Here is a 17,949-nt window from a genome sequence, read left to right on the forward strand (position 1 = left end):
CTGCCCAGTGGAGAAGAATGGTTAGAATTCTGAAAGCAATTGTGCTGGGAACAATGGGCAGGAGCCCAGGAGAATGGCTCAGTGGCATAAGCAATAGAGCTTGATGTTGGACCTGCCAGCTCCCAAGACCAAGTCCTTCAATCTAGGATCCCCGTCCATTTGATAGGGAAATAGACACATAGCACATTAGAGAATTTAAAGTTTTGGTCGTATCTTTTTTTTTTTTTCTCTTTAGGATTCTTAATCCTTAAGATTTTCTATTTCTGGCATTTACCAAGGAAAAACACACACACACATCCCAAACGGAAATGAGGCCTTGCCTTTCTCTGACACTGACTCTTCCTCCTGCCTATTCAAAGAATGCTGCTAGGATGTGAGAATCCTACGGCTTGAAGGAACCTTGAGGGTCATTTCCCAAACCCTTGTTTTAATGATTATGGCCCAGAAAGTCTAAGCGATGTGCCCAGGATCACACACAGTGTGACTCAGCCTAGGCTAAATTTTTGTGTCTTTGTTTCCCTCGGAGTGTGCACGGGGCTCGTCACACAGTAGGTGCTCTGAGGCTGTTTAGTTTGGAGGGAAGGGATGACAGCCGGGATTAGAACTCACGTGTTTGACTTCCAGACAAATTCTCTTTTCATCATCTCACACCCACTTCCAAGGTTTTTTAAAAATGTGTTTCAGCTGGTGCTGATGTGTCTTCCGGCTGGATGTGCTCAGCTCTTCCCGAGTCAGCATTTGGCTAGAAACGTATTCAGAAGGGGCACTGGTGACAAAGGCAGGCAGGCACAGCCACATGGCCACGAGCTGGCCTCCAGGTTGAAGAGAGCCCATGTCATCAGTGTCTGGACCGTGGGACCATTGACACTGATGGCCTGTTACCAGCCAATGGGATGCAAACAGTGCGGTGCCTCTCGGGACCCCCTCTTGGTCTCTCTAAATGTGGGTGCATCTTCCGTATTCCAAGGGTGGAGGGCTTTTGCCCAGGAGCCCTATCAAAATGCTACTGGTTTAAACTTGTCACATGTCCCCGCAGCTTTGGTGTGAGCCCTGCTGCTGTTTCTCTCCCCTTCCCTGCCTGATGTTGATTTGCAAAGAGCACATCTGGCATTGGGAGTGACTTATCTGGCCACTGTGAGAGGGTGTGGCTTCTAAAAATATTCACACAGTCGGTCAGCAGAAAGAATGAGAGCAATGTGCTTCTTTGGGTTGCATTCCGTACTCCGCAGAGAAGCATGTCTACCAAAATAGACACCCAGTATAGCATTAATTTGCAATCAATAAAAACGGGCCAGATTCACATCCCATTCTCTGGGAGAATGGAATGCCGACAATTCCCATAGGAGGCTCCTGTAAAAATGCCATACAATGAGAAGAGGTCCAGGCACCAGGGTCAGCTGACCTCCTCAAAGGGGGCTGAGAATTTGGTGAGCTCCCGGGACTCAGGGGAGAGGGGCGTAGGGGAAATGGCCTGTTGCCCCCGGTGACAATGGAAACTCAGCTGCTGTGGATAAGAAAAGAGGCTATGAATGGCTAGGGCTCAGGCGAGATTAGCAAGACCAAGTGAGGCAGCTCAGGAGATGTGCCTCTGGGCTTTGAGTGTATGAATGTGCGAGTGTGCATTCGTGCATTAATTAATCCATTCATTTGTTCATCTATCCATGTACGTGAGTATATGCATATATATCCGTGCGTGCTTGCATTCACTCATCCATTCCTGAACTTGTTCATTCAGCAAATTGAGTCTTTTCTGTGGACAATATTCCTTCAACCACAAATATTTACTAAGTTCCTACGAGGTACTTGATCCTGTGCTGGATGCTGGGAATTTAATAGTGAGCGCGATAGCCAGGTCCCTGTCTTGCTGGAGCTTAGAATGTCACGCTTGTTAAACCCTTAGTCATGATCAGTCATGAGAAGGGTACGGAGGTGAGTGAGGACGGTGAGGTACCTGCCCTAATGGACTTAGAATTTCAGTTTTGGACACAAGCAATAAACAAAGAAATATATAATGTAACTGGCAGTGAAGGAAGTCCAGGCAGGGTTAAGTTGGAGAATGGCAGGTCCTATTTTAGTTAGGGTGGTCAGAGAAGGCCCCTCGCATGGGACGCAAACTCCTGAAGTCTAACACACTTCCTCCGGATTTTTGGCCTCTGTACACATGGTTCCTCTGCCCAGTATGCTCTTCCCACTGCTCTTTACCTGTCTGTTCTTTGAGTTTCAGCTTGAATGCCTCTTCTTCCAGGAAGCCTTCTCTGATCCTCATCCCTTGGCAGGGCCAGGTGTCCCTGCAGTGTGCCTCACAGTGTCTTGTGTAACATGCTGTGGAGTCTGAGCAGAATTGGTGGGTCTGTGAAGCTGGACGGACCAGAAAGCCTTTGCCGAGGAAGTGTCCATTGAACAGGGTTTTGAAGGATAGGTAGGAGTTCAACAGAAAGGAACATGATGGTCTTTGAAGGCGAAGAGGCAGCAAGCAGAGGAACAGGGCAAGGAAGCCAGAAACAAAAGCAACCTTTATCAAACCCTTGCCAGAAGCCAGAGTCCAGAGCCAGACCTTCAACTGCCTTCTTTCTTTTGGGTCCTAGACTGTCTCCATGGGGGTGGGTCTGGTCGCTCCCATTTTATGGATGAGGAGACTCCCGCAGCTAATAAACGATGAGGGTGGCTACGCAGCTAAGGCTGGTTGACTCTAAAGACCAGGCATCTGAGAAATTCTACGCTTTACTCCTCCCACCTGATTTGCCTTAAATCCAAGTAAGCATCCCATGAGGACACTTTTAGGTCCTTGTTTCAGTCGGCCTCACCTTGTCTGTAGCAGCTTGTGTCCAGCTGTCCCTTGGAGAGAGTCTCCAAGCACAGGGATGCCAAAGTTGAATGTGTAGTGAGCTGGGGCTGTTGCTCCTTTGTATCCCCAGAGGCTGCTTTGTGGAGGCGCCCTCAGTTAAGAGCTCCCCCAGGTTGCCTGGCGTCGGTCATTTCCAGTCTCTCTCTCGAGGCAGTGTGAGCTTAGATCTTCGGAAGATGAAAGCTGACCCCATTCCCTTCTGCTCACCGTTCCTCCCCCTACCTTCGCTTCCTGACAACTCAGGGGCAAGGTTGTCATGGGTAAAGTCACAGCCATTAACTCCAAGGCCGGAAAGGAGCTGGGGAGTGTGTCTTCCTTGATGGGGCTGCTGTTTTCCTGAAGAGTTCCGCAGAAAGCTGTTTCCTCCTCAGCCACCTGAGAGCAGTAACTCCCCTTTATGGGGAGCTTTATTGCCAGGACAGCTCCTTCTCCATGGCTCAGGCCAGCCACGCCTCCATGCTGGGCCTCAGTTTCCCCATTGACAAAATAGAGATAATGATGGTACCCTCCTCATAGGGTTGTTGTGAGGATTTAATACATTGATATATGTAGTGCTCACAGAACAGTGGCTGGCCTGTAGCGATGCTGCTATTATTACTATTTATTGTTGTTATTATTATCTTATTTAACCTGATTTTGGTTTTCACAGCCTCATGTGGTTGCTGTTATTGGATTCATTCCATTTTCCAGCAAAAGAAACTGAGACTCAGGGTAAAGCTGTAATTGCTAACATTTACTGAAGACCGTGTGAGGCATGGTTTCTATCCATCATTCATTTGCCTTTACATCAGCCCTGTGAAGTAGATTACATTATCATTATCCCTATTGTAGAGAGGGAAAACCCCCCAGTTTCAGAGTGACTAATGTTTGGCAAATCCCCTGGGGATCTTGTTAAAATGCAACCTGACTCAGTAGGCCTGGGGTGGGTGGGGCCTGCCATTCTGTTACTGGCCTGCTCCCAGCCCCTGCCCATGCTGCTGGTCCATCACTGGTGCCCATGCTATTGGTCCATAGCCGGCGCCCATGCTGCTGGTCCTCAGAGCTCAGTGCAGGAGGGGGGATTGACTAATGTACCTAAGATTAGAGCTGGGAAGAGTTGAGGCCAGGATTTGAACTCAGACTTTCATGCAGTGCAGCCTCTCATGCTTATTTCAGAAATGGATGGTGACAGTTTCTTTCAGTTCTTTGGTGGACAGTGGCTTAGGGCTCTCAGTTCTAACTGTGCCTTGCCTAGCAAACAATGTGAAGTATAATCATATCAGCATTATCGTAACAGCTGTAATTTATGGAGTCGCCTGGGACCAGGATTATCTCAGGGCTTTACATGTTCTCTGATCCTTCCAACATTTTCATGGGGCGGGGGGGGGGGTTGTCTATTATCTCCATTTTGCAGATGAGAAAATTGGATAACTTGGCAGGTCCCACCAACCACCTACTAGTGCTAAGCCCAGGGTTAGTGCCAGGTTCTGGCTCCAAAACCTCTGATCTGTTCAGTCTACTGCATTTCCTCTTAGACACGGCAAATGACCATCAGACCATGCTTATATTGTCATTATTATCAGCATCCTTTCCCAGGAGTTAATCATCAGCAAGCTGATAACTTTTTTTATTGGGTGAGCTCACAGTGATTATTCATGTGATTTGAGGTTAATCCATGTTTTAAAAAGTGGTAAAATGTATGTCACAATAAGTTTTCCATTTTTTGGTGTATGGTTCAATGGCATTAAGTACATTCATGTTGTCATGCAACCATCTCCAGAACTTTTGTGTCTTCCGCAACTAAAACTCTGTACCCGTTAAAAAGAATTCCCCATTCCTTTCTCCACCCCCAGCCCCTGGAAACCATCATTTTACTTTCTGTCTCCATGAATTTGATGACTTTGTGTACTGCATGTAAAGGGCATAATATAATATTTATCCTTTTGTGCCTGGCTTGTTTCCCTTAGCACAGTGTCTTCACGTGTCATCCATGTTGCAGTGAGGTTAATTCTTTGAAGATGTCAATACTCATTTTCTAGTTTATCTTTCTAGCTCTCATTTTCATGAGGAGGGCACACTTCTAGAAGAGCTTGATAACAACAAAAACTCCAAAAGTTAAGGGCATGAGCGTTGATTTTCCAGTTCCCTTTTCAGAATCCAGGCTGAACTGAACCCAGAATGGAGTCAGAGGGGAACAGTCTGTCTCCACACACATACACACACGAATGCAAAGTAGTTAACCTTTCTCCAAAGGTGACCAGTGTGTCAGCAAAATACAACTTTAAAAGCAGAGCCCAGCTGCCTCCTTGGTGGAGAGTCATCCTCTTATCTAAGCGATGTTCTGTCACAGAGAAAGCACATAGGCTGGGAAGAACCAGACGCTCGTGTGGTTGTTCTTAAAAGCAAAGTTTTTCTGTCCTCTGACCATCACTTGCTTTCCTTACAGACGAGGGGTAGGACTAGCTCATCTGTTAGGGCTCTTTCAGGTTGAAACCCTTGTGGGGATTGGGTTATTTTGTATTATGTTTAAAGTCATTATTCCTCATGTTTTAGCTTTTCCAGATTTCTCAAATTTCTTTCACTCTCTTCTTGGATTTTACTTTTTCCTAGTGTCTTCTGTGTTATTCTACTTAATATTTTTAGGTTCAACTCACTTTTTAAAATTGTATTTATTTGAAATAGAAGCCTTATGTAATTCCCTTAAATGGAAAACCAGCATTGTTTTGAGTATTATGAAGTTACTAAAGTTACCTATATGGGTTTAAAGGTGGGAAGCAAACGTTTATTGAGCGTTAACTCTGTGCCAATTACTGTTCTAAGCACTTGACATATGTTACGTTATTTAATTTTCACCATGACCCTGGAGGGGTAGATACTATTCCTACCTCCATTTCACAGATGAGGAAACCCAAGGCTTTGAGAAGTTTCATAACCAGCAGCCACTGCATATAAAGTCCACATGGCATGAAATCGTAGAGCCATAGCTCAAGCTGAAGTGGCTTGAGATCTGAGATCTCTGTGTGTGTATGTGTTGATTAATACTGCTTTTCTGTTGAAGTTCTTGGCACTGATCCCGATTCCTTATTAATCTTCTGTCAGAGGCCCTGACAGTTTTACTGGGAGAGGCTGATAAACATCAGTCTGCGAGGATGGGAGTGGGTACAACGTAAACACGCTTCTCAGAAGGGCTGCAAAGGAAGCAAGTGTGCTCAGACTCGGAGAAATCCCGGTGTGAGTGTGTGCATGCAGGGATCCACACGTGGAGCTGACAGGTGCCCTGCGCACGGGTGTGTGTCTGGACCCTCATAGGCGCCCCAGATGCCACAGACATTGCGGGTTGGGAAGGAGCGTACATTACACGGGACGTCACTGTGCTGGGCTGGTGCCTGCCTTCACGGCAGTCGGAGAGTCCGAAGCCTGAGACTTCTCACTGTGTCCCAGGGCTGCAGCTACTTCATTCCTCCACTGACTGACAGGGCGCACTTCATAGTTTCCAATCCACTTCCTGCAAGCAAGCCAGGCAGGGGCCTTGATAAGAAAGTGGAATTCAGGGCAATTACGTGTGATCTGAACCCCGAGAATGCGTTTTCTGAGGGTGGTTTTTCACCCGCTACTTTCAATGACATTCCATTCATTCAGGGCTGACTTTTACAAAATAGGCTTATTTTGGGGGCCGCGTTCGAAACAGAGCCCCAGCGCGTTTGCGGTCAGGCAGGGCTCTTCTTTGGACATGTGAATCACTCGGCCTGTTTATAACCCCGCATGGAAATCAGCTTGGGGACTGGCAGAAGCCCGCAGTGGCTCGGCCTGCAGGGCTGGAGGGAAAGGCTCCAAGTGGAGTGAAATGTGCTGTTACCCAGGGCACGTGGCTTGGTGGTTGTAAACCTTAGAGACCCAAGGGTTTACGTTGATGCTTACTAGTTAGCTTGCCTGGGCTGAACCACCTCATCTCCCTAAACCTCAGTTTCCTTACCTGTTAAATGGGTTTTGTAAAAAAATGGGGTTAGATACCCATACCATAAAATTCACCATTTTAACAGTTTCTAGGTGTACAGTTCAGTGGCATGAAGTACATTCACATTGTTGTGTAAATGGGGTTTTGGATAGCATTGGATTAGAGAGTGTCAAGTGCTTACTTAGAACAGTGCTTGATATTTGGACATGTTCAGTAAGTGGCAACTAAGTTCATTGTTCTTTTGTATTACCTACTAATTATCTTGTGCTTTTGAATATATAATGCCTCTTCTAGTGACAAGTGTTTCTTGGGGGAGGACAGGTGCTAAGCAGTTGATGACACAAAAATGAGGGGAAGATGTGGAACCTGCGACCTGCCTCAGGGGACTCGGAATCTAATAGACAAGGTGAAAAAGAAATACAAATTTAGGCATATGTATACATACATACATACATACATAACATATACACATTATATGTATATGTATGATATATATGGAAAAACATGTACACATGCACATACATAGATAGGTCCAGGGAAGAGCGCTGCCATAAAGGGTATTAAATAAAACACTTTGAGAAACTAAAGGCAAAGAGAAGGCCTTCAAGGAGCGTGCGATACCAGAGAAGCAAGGTTAGGTGAAACATTTGCATGGTACTTGAAGATCTGAAGGTTACAAAGCACTTTTGCAATCATGGTCTCATCTGGATGGATTTTTTTTTCTTATCCTCACAATAATCTTGTGAGCTAGAACAAGACAGGGGTCATGGGGTCCCAATTTCTGGTGGGTGTACTGAGGCTCCGAGTAGCTAAGGGACGTGCTCCTTGTCATGCCGACGGCTGAAATATGATGACTCCAAACCCAGAATCCCAAGTCTGTTTCATCTGGGGCCACAAGGTGGGCCAACTGCAGTTCTGATCAAGTGTGGGTGGGTCAAAAGGTGGTGGTGTCAGCTGCACAGATAAGGGTTTTCCACAGCGAATAGGCACCCACCGCGGTGCAGTGTGAATTTTAGGCCACAGATGAACACTTTTCAAATTAATAGTTACGCCCTTCAGTGTTCATCAGAAACACTAAGCCTGTGATTTTGTGGATGTTTCCCAGGCAAGTCTAAATTGAAGGTAGAGAGCCCACGTAAGGAGTAATTTTAAGTAAGTAAGAAAGCAGGCAGTGTGCAGACGCGGCAGAACTTGTGTTGGCTGCCAAGGACTACAGTTGGGAATCACTGGTCCAGTCATGTTGAGTGGTCCTTTTATGAAGACCCGGGGCTGGGGAGAAAAGGGTGAGTCAGCCGGCAGACCCACCCAGTGCCTCTCAGCTGCCCTAGTGCTGGGTGGTGTGAGTTGATCCAGTACAGACACTAACTGCAATGCTAACAAACCTCCCTGGATCTCACTTGTTTTTGTAGATTGCTGACTTTGGGCTTTCCAACCTGTACCAGAAGGACAAGTTCTTGCAAACATTCTGTGGGAGCCCGCTCTATGCATCTCCTGAAATTGTCAATGGGAGGCCTTACAGAGGGCCAGAGGTGAGCCAGTGGCTGGTGTGTATGGTGGGGTGGGTGGGGGTTTTGGGAGAAGACCAGGCCAGAGAGCAAGAGCTGGATCCAGGAAATACTTTTAAAAAACACCCAAAACAAGCAAAGAAAACTTTTCCTTATATCCTTATAAAAGCCATAACATACATACCTGAACATTTGAAAAATCACGAAAAGCCTGAAAGAGAAAATTTACCTACAATCTGCCCACAAAAGAGAACCAGTTAATATTCTTGTGATTTTTAATAAAGAAATCGCTGCATTTCAAAAATAATTTAGGTCCTTGGATGTATGTATATAACTTACCTTTTATTAATATTATACTGTGACATTTTCCGAATTTGTTATAAAACACATAGTTTTTAATAATGACACAAATTTTTATCGTATGACTAAATATCCCATAATTTAATCATGCCCCAAGATTTAGGCAGATTTTCAGTTTTTCCTTATTATAATGAAACAGATAAAGATCAAACCAAAACTCCCCTAACTCTGGAAGTGACTATCTTTTTCAAATAATTTTGACAGCCTGTATTGTTTTTATTAAGGAAATACATTTTAATTGTATCTTCTAATTCATGAGAAATACATTTCTCTATATGCCTAAGGCTTTTGGGGCTGCTGGAAAAGATATGTTATATGGAAATATTATTTTGAAAACGGGTGAGTTGTGAGTGACTATTTTCTTTAAAAAAGACGGTTCTCTTTATGGAGAGATTTCATCTACTCAGTATTCTTTAAATAGCAGCTGTTCTCTGGGTTGAAATGTTTCCTTCCAAATATTTATCTGTTTGAGAGTGTTTGGGGGCAGGGCTGGAGGCTGAAGAGAAGGATGCCAGGAGCCTCTGCCAATTACAGTGAAGAGGAAGTCTTTCTGAAGTAAGAATGTAAGGGCGGAGCATAGGATTCCATTTACAAAACTGTAGAAACTTGACACTGTAAATTTATCATAGATAATGAATGCTTCTTTGATCTTTGAGGATCTGTTTCCGAGGTTATAAGCTGGCAGCCTGTGATCTGGCCAGCAAGCCTGCTTTATTTGGCCACGTTAGTCTTTCTGGAAAAAAAAAAAAGAACAAACATTTAATAACTGGGAGATTTCACATGAAAGTCTGGTTAATGACTTCTCTTGAAAACCCAAATGATCTAGCGGCGTGGGGCCCACGTCACTATGAGGCAGCAACTGGCCAAGGGGAGGCTGCCGGCTTAAGACGGGTGAATGGACTCTACGGTGTGTCTTGGTCCCCAACCCTCCACGTTGTATTCCCCAGTTCTTTCTTGCTTTGTTCATGTTTGTTGTCTGCCTGGCTCTTGCAAGCTTCTGGGTTTGCCACCCGATCCATTTGGAGAAGGTACAGGAATCGATTCTGGGATTAGGAGCGAAGGGCCCTGCATCCCAGCCTTAACCTCCGTCACTGGGTTGAGGCCTCTTGAGAAACTCTTTCGGTCCTTGTGCCTCGGTATTCTCATCTGTCAAGCAGGGGGTAAAGTCATCCAGACCCTACCTATTTCACAAAATTGTAATGAGGATCAAAGAAGATAATCTATTTGGGCAAGTTCTCATGCAAGTTGGGACTGTGGGTCTTGGTTTGAACTGGAAATGCCCAGCTGCACTGCCTATCAGTTGTCAGGCTGCCATGGGAACCTGTCTGCCAGGTGCTGAATTCAGTGCCTGGGGTCACTGGGGGTGGCTGCTCACACGCTGTGATGCTGATGGTTTGGAAGGCATCCGGAATCTGCTTCCCAGCTCCTGTATGTCCTATCTCTCTGCTCCAGGTGGACAGCTGGGCGCTGGGCGTGTTGCTTTACACTCTTGTTTATGGAACAATGCCCTTCGATGGTTTCGATCACAAAAACCTCATTCGGCAGATCAGCAGCGGAGAGTACCGGGAGCCCACGCAGCCCTCAGGTGCGTGCTGGGGGAGGGTCAGAGGTGGAGCGGTCGGCTTACCTGCCCTCTCTCACACTTTTTGCTTCTCTTTTACTCTCTGTAAGGAGCCTTTTGCTTTTCCTCTTTCTTTTGTCCAGATCTTTGACTTCTGGCAAAGCTGGCTTGTAACCCAAACTTTCCTGAATGAAATTTTCGGAATAAGCGTTCTACATAGCAGGCAGGCTAGGAGTCCCGTTTGCTTGCCATGTGTACTTGGGCAAATACCTGACTCTGTTTAGATTCAGTTTCTCCACTAAATATTAAAATTTTGGGAAAGGTATTAGAGGAAGTTCCTTCTGGTCCATGTAGACTTACAAACCACTCTCACTAGACTGTAAATGCCCTGAGGGTGACCGCTGCCCTTTCTCACCACTGTGCCCTTGCCAGGGGTGTGGCATGTGGGCGCTGCTGTTTCATTATCTGTTGCTGCATAACAGCTCTGTCCGATCCCCCCAGCAAACCCAGTGGTTTAAACAACAACCATGTACCCGTGTCTCTCCATTCCCCAGGTAGGCTAGAGCTCTTCTGGCCTTGCCTGGGATTTCTCCAGCAGCTGTAATCAGATGGAAGCTGGGGTGGGGCTGATTTTGGGACACTTCCATGTGGGCTCTTTCTCTATGAGGCGTTTCCCCAGGCCTCTCAGTCTAAGAGGGTGCCTGGACTTCTTATATGGCAGCTCAGGGCGCTAAGAAGGAGGAAGAAGCAGCTGCCAGGCTTCTTAATGTTTGTCTCTGGAAGCCAGATAATGTCACTTTTGGCATGTCCCATTGGTCAGACCAACCATAAGCTCCATCTCTTGATGGGGGAGTGCCATGCATGTAGGGGAAGGGCATGTACCAGGGCCATTTTTGAAATATAATTAACACAAATCCTTTACACACACACACACACACACACACACACACACTACACACATACTATATATGTATACACACAGACACACTGAGGCAATTCTCGTTATTGGTAGTTATGTTCTATAAAGTAGCTGTGAACGCTGAGTTAGTGAAAACTAAGCATTGTTCCTCAGGGGAATACAGGGCTCGATTCCTATGAGCCTCTGGTCACAATGCTTTTGACAATTGGTCAATACAATACCTTGTTTTATCTATGTTTCTGTTTAAAGATACCTCGTTAAATATATTGTTAATTCGTTAACATCGAACTCACAGCCAATAGCACTGTAACTTGTGCCTGAACAAAGCTTATTCAATATACACACTTCCTCCAAAAGGCACCTTGCAACCTTCTTGCGCTCAGGAACCCTGGACAGCGCTGCAGCACTACCCCTGGGGAGCATTTTATACAATGACATCACCGACACAAGGTGCAAAAATGGGAAGAACATGGACTGAATAGACGGAAGGAGACGCTTGTTAGGAGGAGAGCAGAAACAAGGCAGAACGTTGTCCCCTTGTTGGACCTCCGCTGGGAACATGCACGTGTGTCGGGGCGACGCCTATTTTCTGCCATTCTATGTACTCAAATGACCGGGACAGCACGCTGAATGCTGATTTTGAGGTTACAAATAAATTTCAATGGAAAGGTGAATTTACAAGTACAGAATCTGTGAATAATGAACATTGACTTATATGTGGGTAGGTAGATAGATAGAGAAACAGAGATACTCATGTTTCTCTCGCTAAATTTTTCCCGTAAGCCAACCTGATTTGGAATTTTTTTTTTTGTGGGGGGAAATTTCAGGTGACCTCTGTGGCGGTCTTAACTGCCTCACCCGCTACCTCGTGTTTCTGGCACATTACAGGGGTTCAGAAAGTATCCATTGAATGACCGAATGAACATCATCTTGTCACTTTTCAGGAGTGCAACTCACCCCTTTCACCCCTTGCCAGGCCCCGGCAAGCTACTCATTAGCCCACATAAGTGGCTGGCAGGGAGGCGGCACCCTCCCTGGATGTAATTCGGTTCCCATCAGGGGAGCACAGTTTGATCTTTAAAGTCAGTTTATAAGCTGTGAGAGTCATGTGGCTCCTGAGGCCTCCTCGACATCCCTTTGGGGCTTTCCCTTAACTCTTCGGCAGCAGGAATTTGCAAATGGAGCTTTTCAGACAGGCGGTAAGTGGATAGCAGACACAGATCAGCTCTCCGATCTGACAGCTCAGCACGCTATGGCTTACATCAGAGAGGGAACGGAGGTGAGCTCAGGGGGCGTGGGCCTCAGAACCCGGCCAAGGCCAGCCTCGGCCATGGCTCCTTTCCCCGCCCATGTGTGCCAGGTCTGAGCTCTTCTCCATCCTTCTCTGTCTTTCCCACTCTGGTGAGGAGCCTTTTCCTCACCACCTCAGCCCCCAATTTCCTTTTCCTGCCTACATGCTTTCCCAATGACCCTGAGCACTGTGTGTTTCTACAAGCCTACCTTTGGAGACTAAAGAGAGCCACGGTAATCGATGCCTGCTTTCCCTTTCGGTGAAATGATATTCCCCAAAGGAATGGTAGGGCCTTGGGAGGGGCTGGGTCTGGATTCTTTCCCAGGTATCTGGCCTTGCCCATTAAATACAGACCGGAGTTGGTGGAGAGCTCAGGAGTTCATGACGTTCTTTCACTCGTATGAGAAAAACATGCCAGGATGGGATGGTGCACTGGCCTGTGGTTCTGAGTTTTGGTGATGCCTTTGAGGTACTGTCTGGAAGACTTTGGCTGGACCAGAGCTCCAGTTTGGAGTTTGTCCAAAAGTGAGCAATTTTCCATAGCCATTCCTGGAGTGTCATCCCTGTCACAAAGCCAGGAGCTCCCATTTAGGCCTCTTCCTTTTATTTCTTGTCCTGTAGATGCTCGAGGACTCATTCGGTGGATGCTGATGGTGAACCCCGATCGCCGGGCCACTATCGAGGACATCGCCAACCACTGGTGGGTGAACTGGGGCTACAAGAGCAGTGTCTGTGACTGCGACGCGCTTCACAACTCCGAGTCCCCGCTCCTGGCTCGGATCATCGACTGGCACCACCGTTCCACGGGGCTGCAGGCTGAGGCTGAAGCCAAAATTAAGAGCCTGGGGAAACCCGGGGCCTCGGAGGTCATGCTTGAGCGGCAGCGGTCACTGAAGAAGTCCAAGAAAGAGAATGACTTTGCCCCATCTGGCCAGGACTCGGTGCCCGAAAGCCCATCCAAGTTGAGTTCCAAGAGGCCCAAAGGGATCCTCAAGAAGCGAAGCAACAGCGAGCACCGCTCTCACAGCACTGGCTTCATCGAAGGTGTCGTCAGTCCTGCCTTACCGTCTGCTTTCAAGATGGAGCAGGACCTGTGCCGGACTGGCATACCCCTTGCAAGCTCCCCTGAGGCAGAGGTGCCAGGTAAACTCAGCCCCAAACAGTCAGCCACCATGCCCAAGAAAGGTATCTTGAAAAAGACGCAGCAGAGAGAATCGGGTTACTATTCCTCCCCGGAGCGCAGTGAGTCTTCGGAGCTGTTGGACAGTAACGATGGGATGGGCAACAGCATCCCGTCCCCCAGCCCTCCGGACCCAGCCAGGGTGACTGCCCACAGCCTCTCCTGCCGCAGGAAGGGCATCTTGAAACACAGCAGCAAGTACTCCACAGGCACCATGGACCCAGCCCTCGCTAGCCCCGAAATGCCCACACTGGAATCCTTGCTGGAACCCAGCGTCCCCACTGAGGGCCTCTCCCGGAGCTACAGCCGGCCTTCTAGCATCATCAGCGATGACAGTGTCCTGTCCAGTGACTCCTTTGACTTGCTAGATTTGCAGGAGAATCGCCCTGCCCGCCAGCGCATCCGCAGCTGCGTCTCTGCCGAAAACTTCCTCCAAATCCAGGACTTTGAGGGGCTCCAGAACCGGCCCCGGCCCCAGTACCTGAAGCGGTACCGGAACCGTCTGGGAGACAGCAGTTTCTCCCTCCTCACGGACATGGATGATGTGACTCAGGTGTACAAGAAAGCGCTGGAGATCTGCAACAAACTCAACTAGCTCCCCGGGGAGCAGGGGTAGGGTGGGGGTGGGTACCAGGGAGGAAGGGAAGCAATGACTTGTGCTGATGAGCTGGTTACCTCTTTGCTGGCCCTGATAATAGGCAGAAAAAGGATTGGTGCCATCTTGCTTGGCCAAGTTTGCAGCTTCAAGCCAGCAAGTGGGCTCTCTGCCAGTCCTGTCAACTGCCAGTCAGAATTTGGGTCCTAATTGGCATTGGCTTTATGGCACCTCCTAGAGGACCAGCTTGTCCAGGGGAGGTGGTGTTGGCCAGCACTTAAGGAGTGGGGAGGAAGCATATGGGGGAGAGAGCATTTTCCTAGAAGTTGTCCAAATGCTTCTGGAGGAGGGATGAGAGACACGGGGGCCATCTGCTTCGGGTGAGCTCAGAGCTTGCTCCTTCTCTCCTCACATTAGCAAGCGTGGTCTGATGGCATGGGGTTGGCAAAGAGATTTCAGGAACCTGAGCTTGAATCGGTGATCAATTGATAGTGGCTGCGGGCTGTGCTGGTGAGAGAAGCCCGGGCACGTGGGAAGGAGGACTGTGATCCAGCAGTCATGGCTGCCATGGGGATGGGAAGAGGGGTGGTAGCGCTCATGCCATGTAGTTGCCATCCTTGACCTGGCAGGGCACCTGGGAATTGGGTTAGGGCATCCTGTGGGATCTACGTTATCTTTCAGTGCTACTGGTGTGGCATTTGTTAATTTGCTCCTCTACCTTGAATGGAAGACAGGGCCTTGGTCAGAGAGAGGAGGCTCTGAACTTGGCTAAGGACTTAGAGTCAGCCCTTGGTGATGTTTTGGCTTCTTTCCAGATACCTGCCTTGTTCTTCTGCTCAGCTTCCTAAGGGTGGATGGGAAAAGATGGTGGTGTCAGAGGTCAAAACTTTGGTGTACCACAGAGCTTGGGACCCTCTGTAATCCTTGCACGGATGAACGGAAATTGACCCACACCAGCAAGGGGGCAGCTTGTCATATTCTTTAACATCTCAATATTAACTGGAATGCCGCCTTGTGGGTTCATTCTCACCTGTGTGAATGCTCTGAATTGGAGGTGATATTGTCCATAGTCTCCAAAGGAGTAACTGGCTCAACCACTGACCCTGTTTAGTAATAGCAGATGGTTTCCCCACCCACCAAATGTGGGATCCTCAGAGGTAGGCGAGTTTGCTTCTAGGGAGTTAGTGTGTAGATGGGCTATTTGGGTGAGGACAGGAAAGCCAGGCAGAAGGAGCTTTCCCCCCCAAATCTAGGTATTCTGTGCCATCAATTTAAACTCCTAGGCTTTGGGGGAGAAGAACGTTTCATCCATTCAAATGAATAAGATGTTGAAAGAGCAGAGGGGGTGGGAGGAAGCACAGAGAAGAGGGGACTTCTCCCTGGAAGTCATCCACATGGTTCTGGAGGAGGCAGGGAAGATGTGGGCTAGGACTCTTATCTTCAAAAGCAACATAGCTAGGTATTTAACTTCTCAATACCCAGATTGCAGGTGACAAGACATCACTCCCACAATGGGACATTCTCAGATACTGGGTTTGGAATTAATGGTCTTATTTGTGAATTTGGGATGACCTCACATTCTCCTGGCCTGGGGAAATTGGAACCCTTGTTTCGAGATGGCTGACTTCTGGTAGCCACCTAGAAATATTATATGAGGACTGGTCTTTGTATTTTTGGGAAAACCAACAAGCAGTGGCTCATAGGGAGATGAGAAAAGATTCACCTTAAGACACTAAGAACATTAATTAGAACAAAACCGCCCTTTCCCCTAAGGAGACGGCTGCATTTCTCCCCTTTGCCACCAGCTCTGGGGTTTTGGTTTGCGCATTCCTTCAGGTCGAGCTGAGTAATGTATTGTGGGAAGCTTCTCGGTTTCCTTTCATTCAATTCCACCTCCTTCCTGAGCTCCACTATGGGTTCAAAGGGGGAAAAAAGTCTGTATGTGGCAAATTGTGTGTGAAGGGCGTGTGTGTGCATGGAGGGTATTCTGCACACTTGGAGCTCCCTGCTCCTTATCCCGTGTTATGCAGCCTTTTCTGAGTGCCCGGTGCTGCCACACTGCTGGTCCTCATGCATGGCAGCCCACCTCGTTGGTAGCTGTCAGCATGATTCAGGTATAACATCCAGCGACTGGTTGATGGTTTGGTTTTGTTTTTTTTCCTCCTGCTAAGTGATTGCCTCGGTTTAGTATTTTCCAGCCTTCTAATCTTAAAATAAAAATGACATTATTAAGAAACCGTTCTCACCCCTCCCCTGGAAAATAAAGAAACACACATGTGTGTTCTCTTCTGTCAGTAAACCCAGGCTGGATTCTAGCAAAGACAGCCCTCCTCTCAGAGGCAGAACAGGACTCAGAGTTGAGCCCTGGTGTGCCACTACCTGGCTGGTGGCCTTAGGCCCCTGCAGAGTGTGGGGCACTCAGTTTTCCCTTCACTGAGAGTGGGAAGGGTGGATTAGCTGGTCTCTCAGGCCCCACCTGCTTCTGACATTCTCCTAAATCCTCTGATTCTAGATGTGATGTGGGCTCTGTCTTTTCATGGAAAACCTTGAAATAGAGGGAAAAGCCCAGAAAAGCAACTTCCCTGCTTCCTGTGTAAGTCCTACCATCCTTACCGGCCAATCTCCAGCCAAGGAGGTCGTGCTTGATTCAGTTCCGCGGAATCGCAAGTGAGAGACACTTTTATGACCTGGCGGACCAGGCAGGGGATTCGATGGACGCTCTTCTGGTCCCTTCCTTGCCTCTGTGGGCCTTTCAGTGTCTTAGTTTACACATCTGCCAAAGGAGTAGAATGATACTTCTTTTTACAGGTAGATTTCAAGGCATGATCAGTTTTCAGGAAGTGCTTCAAGACCCCAGGCGAAATGAAAATGCTAAGAACTCACTGAATTTCCATCCCTGTTGTAAGGTGCTGCTGCTTCAGATGACAGGGAGCACTTTTCAGGGTGAAATTCAGGCGAGTGTTGCCCAGGCCTGCTGTCTTGAGTACAAATGTGAATGACCGACTGACTGCTTATTGCCAAACTGGAAATGTTCTGTAGGGATTAACTGGCATGGTATCATTCCTAGAAGAAAAAAAAAAATGAGAGAGAAACTTGACTGCACATTTTTTTTAAGGAAAAAAAATCCATGTTGTGACTTTTATTTAATTTCTATTTTTTTTTTGGTAATAAAAAGTTGACTTTTTTATTTGAATTTGTCTTTTCTTATTTATTGGTCTGAAAGGCATTTCAAAGGTATTATAATAATATATTGGTGTAATTTAATTGGTGCGACATGCTCTATGGCTCCTGTCAAAATTGGTTTTCACTCACTTGATTGGTTTGAGCCCAGAACAGCCTACAGGGAAAAAAAAAAAATGGATAACCACCCAAAGTGTTTGTATTTTCATTGGAAACTGATTTCTGTTTTGTTTTTGTTTCTGTTTTTATTTTTAAGTTAAATAAATTGCAATGAACTGAGCTGAACTGGGACGTTGCTTCTTTCTTTGGCTGTTTTTCTTTCGGTTACATGGGACAGAATGGGCATAGGTAGCAGGAACCCACTGAAGCTAGTAGCTTAAGCACAGAAGGGGAATTAACTCGAAGTTTTCAGAAGATGGAAAGCAGTAGGCAGAGCGGCTGGAACCAGGAGCCGGAGATGGGATTTTAGAGAACCGCGGGCCCTCTTTTCTGCTCCTCGTTGCACATCAGCTTTTTTCTTCTCTTTTTGTAGCCTGGCTTTCTCCTCCCTGATCTTACCACCCACCTTGGCTTTTCAGA

The 17,949-nt window shown here is 47.2% G+C and overlaps 1 protein-coding gene across 1 annotated transcript in view; it reads left to right on the forward strand.

Annotated features, from left to right (window-relative positions):
- NUAK1 (NUAK family kinase 1) overlaps positions 1–17,841 on the forward strand; it is a 72,790-nt gene extending 54,949 nt beyond the window's left edge. The window contains exons 5-7 of the mRNA XM_054574589.1: positions 8,189–8,308; positions 10,097–10,229; positions 13,037–17,841. Coding sequence (XP_054430564.1) covers positions 8,189–8,308; positions 10,097–10,229; positions 13,037–14,190 — 1,407 coding nt within the window. The 3' untranslated portion in view covers positions 14,191–17,841. The remainder of the gene's footprint in view (positions 1–8,188; positions 8,309–10,096; positions 10,230–13,036) is intronic.
- Positions 17,842–17,949: the final 108 nt, after the last annotated feature.

The sequence above is a fragment of the Pteronotus mesoamericanus genome, unplaced genomic scaffold, assembly GCF_021234165.1.
Source record: "Pteronotus mesoamericanus isolate MK-2021 breed Mesoamerican mustached bat unplaced genomic scaffold, CSHL_Meso_final contig_263, whole genome shotgun sequence".
NCBI lineage: Eukaryota > Metazoa > Chordata > Mammalia > Chiroptera > Mormoopidae > Pteronotus > Pteronotus mesoamericanus.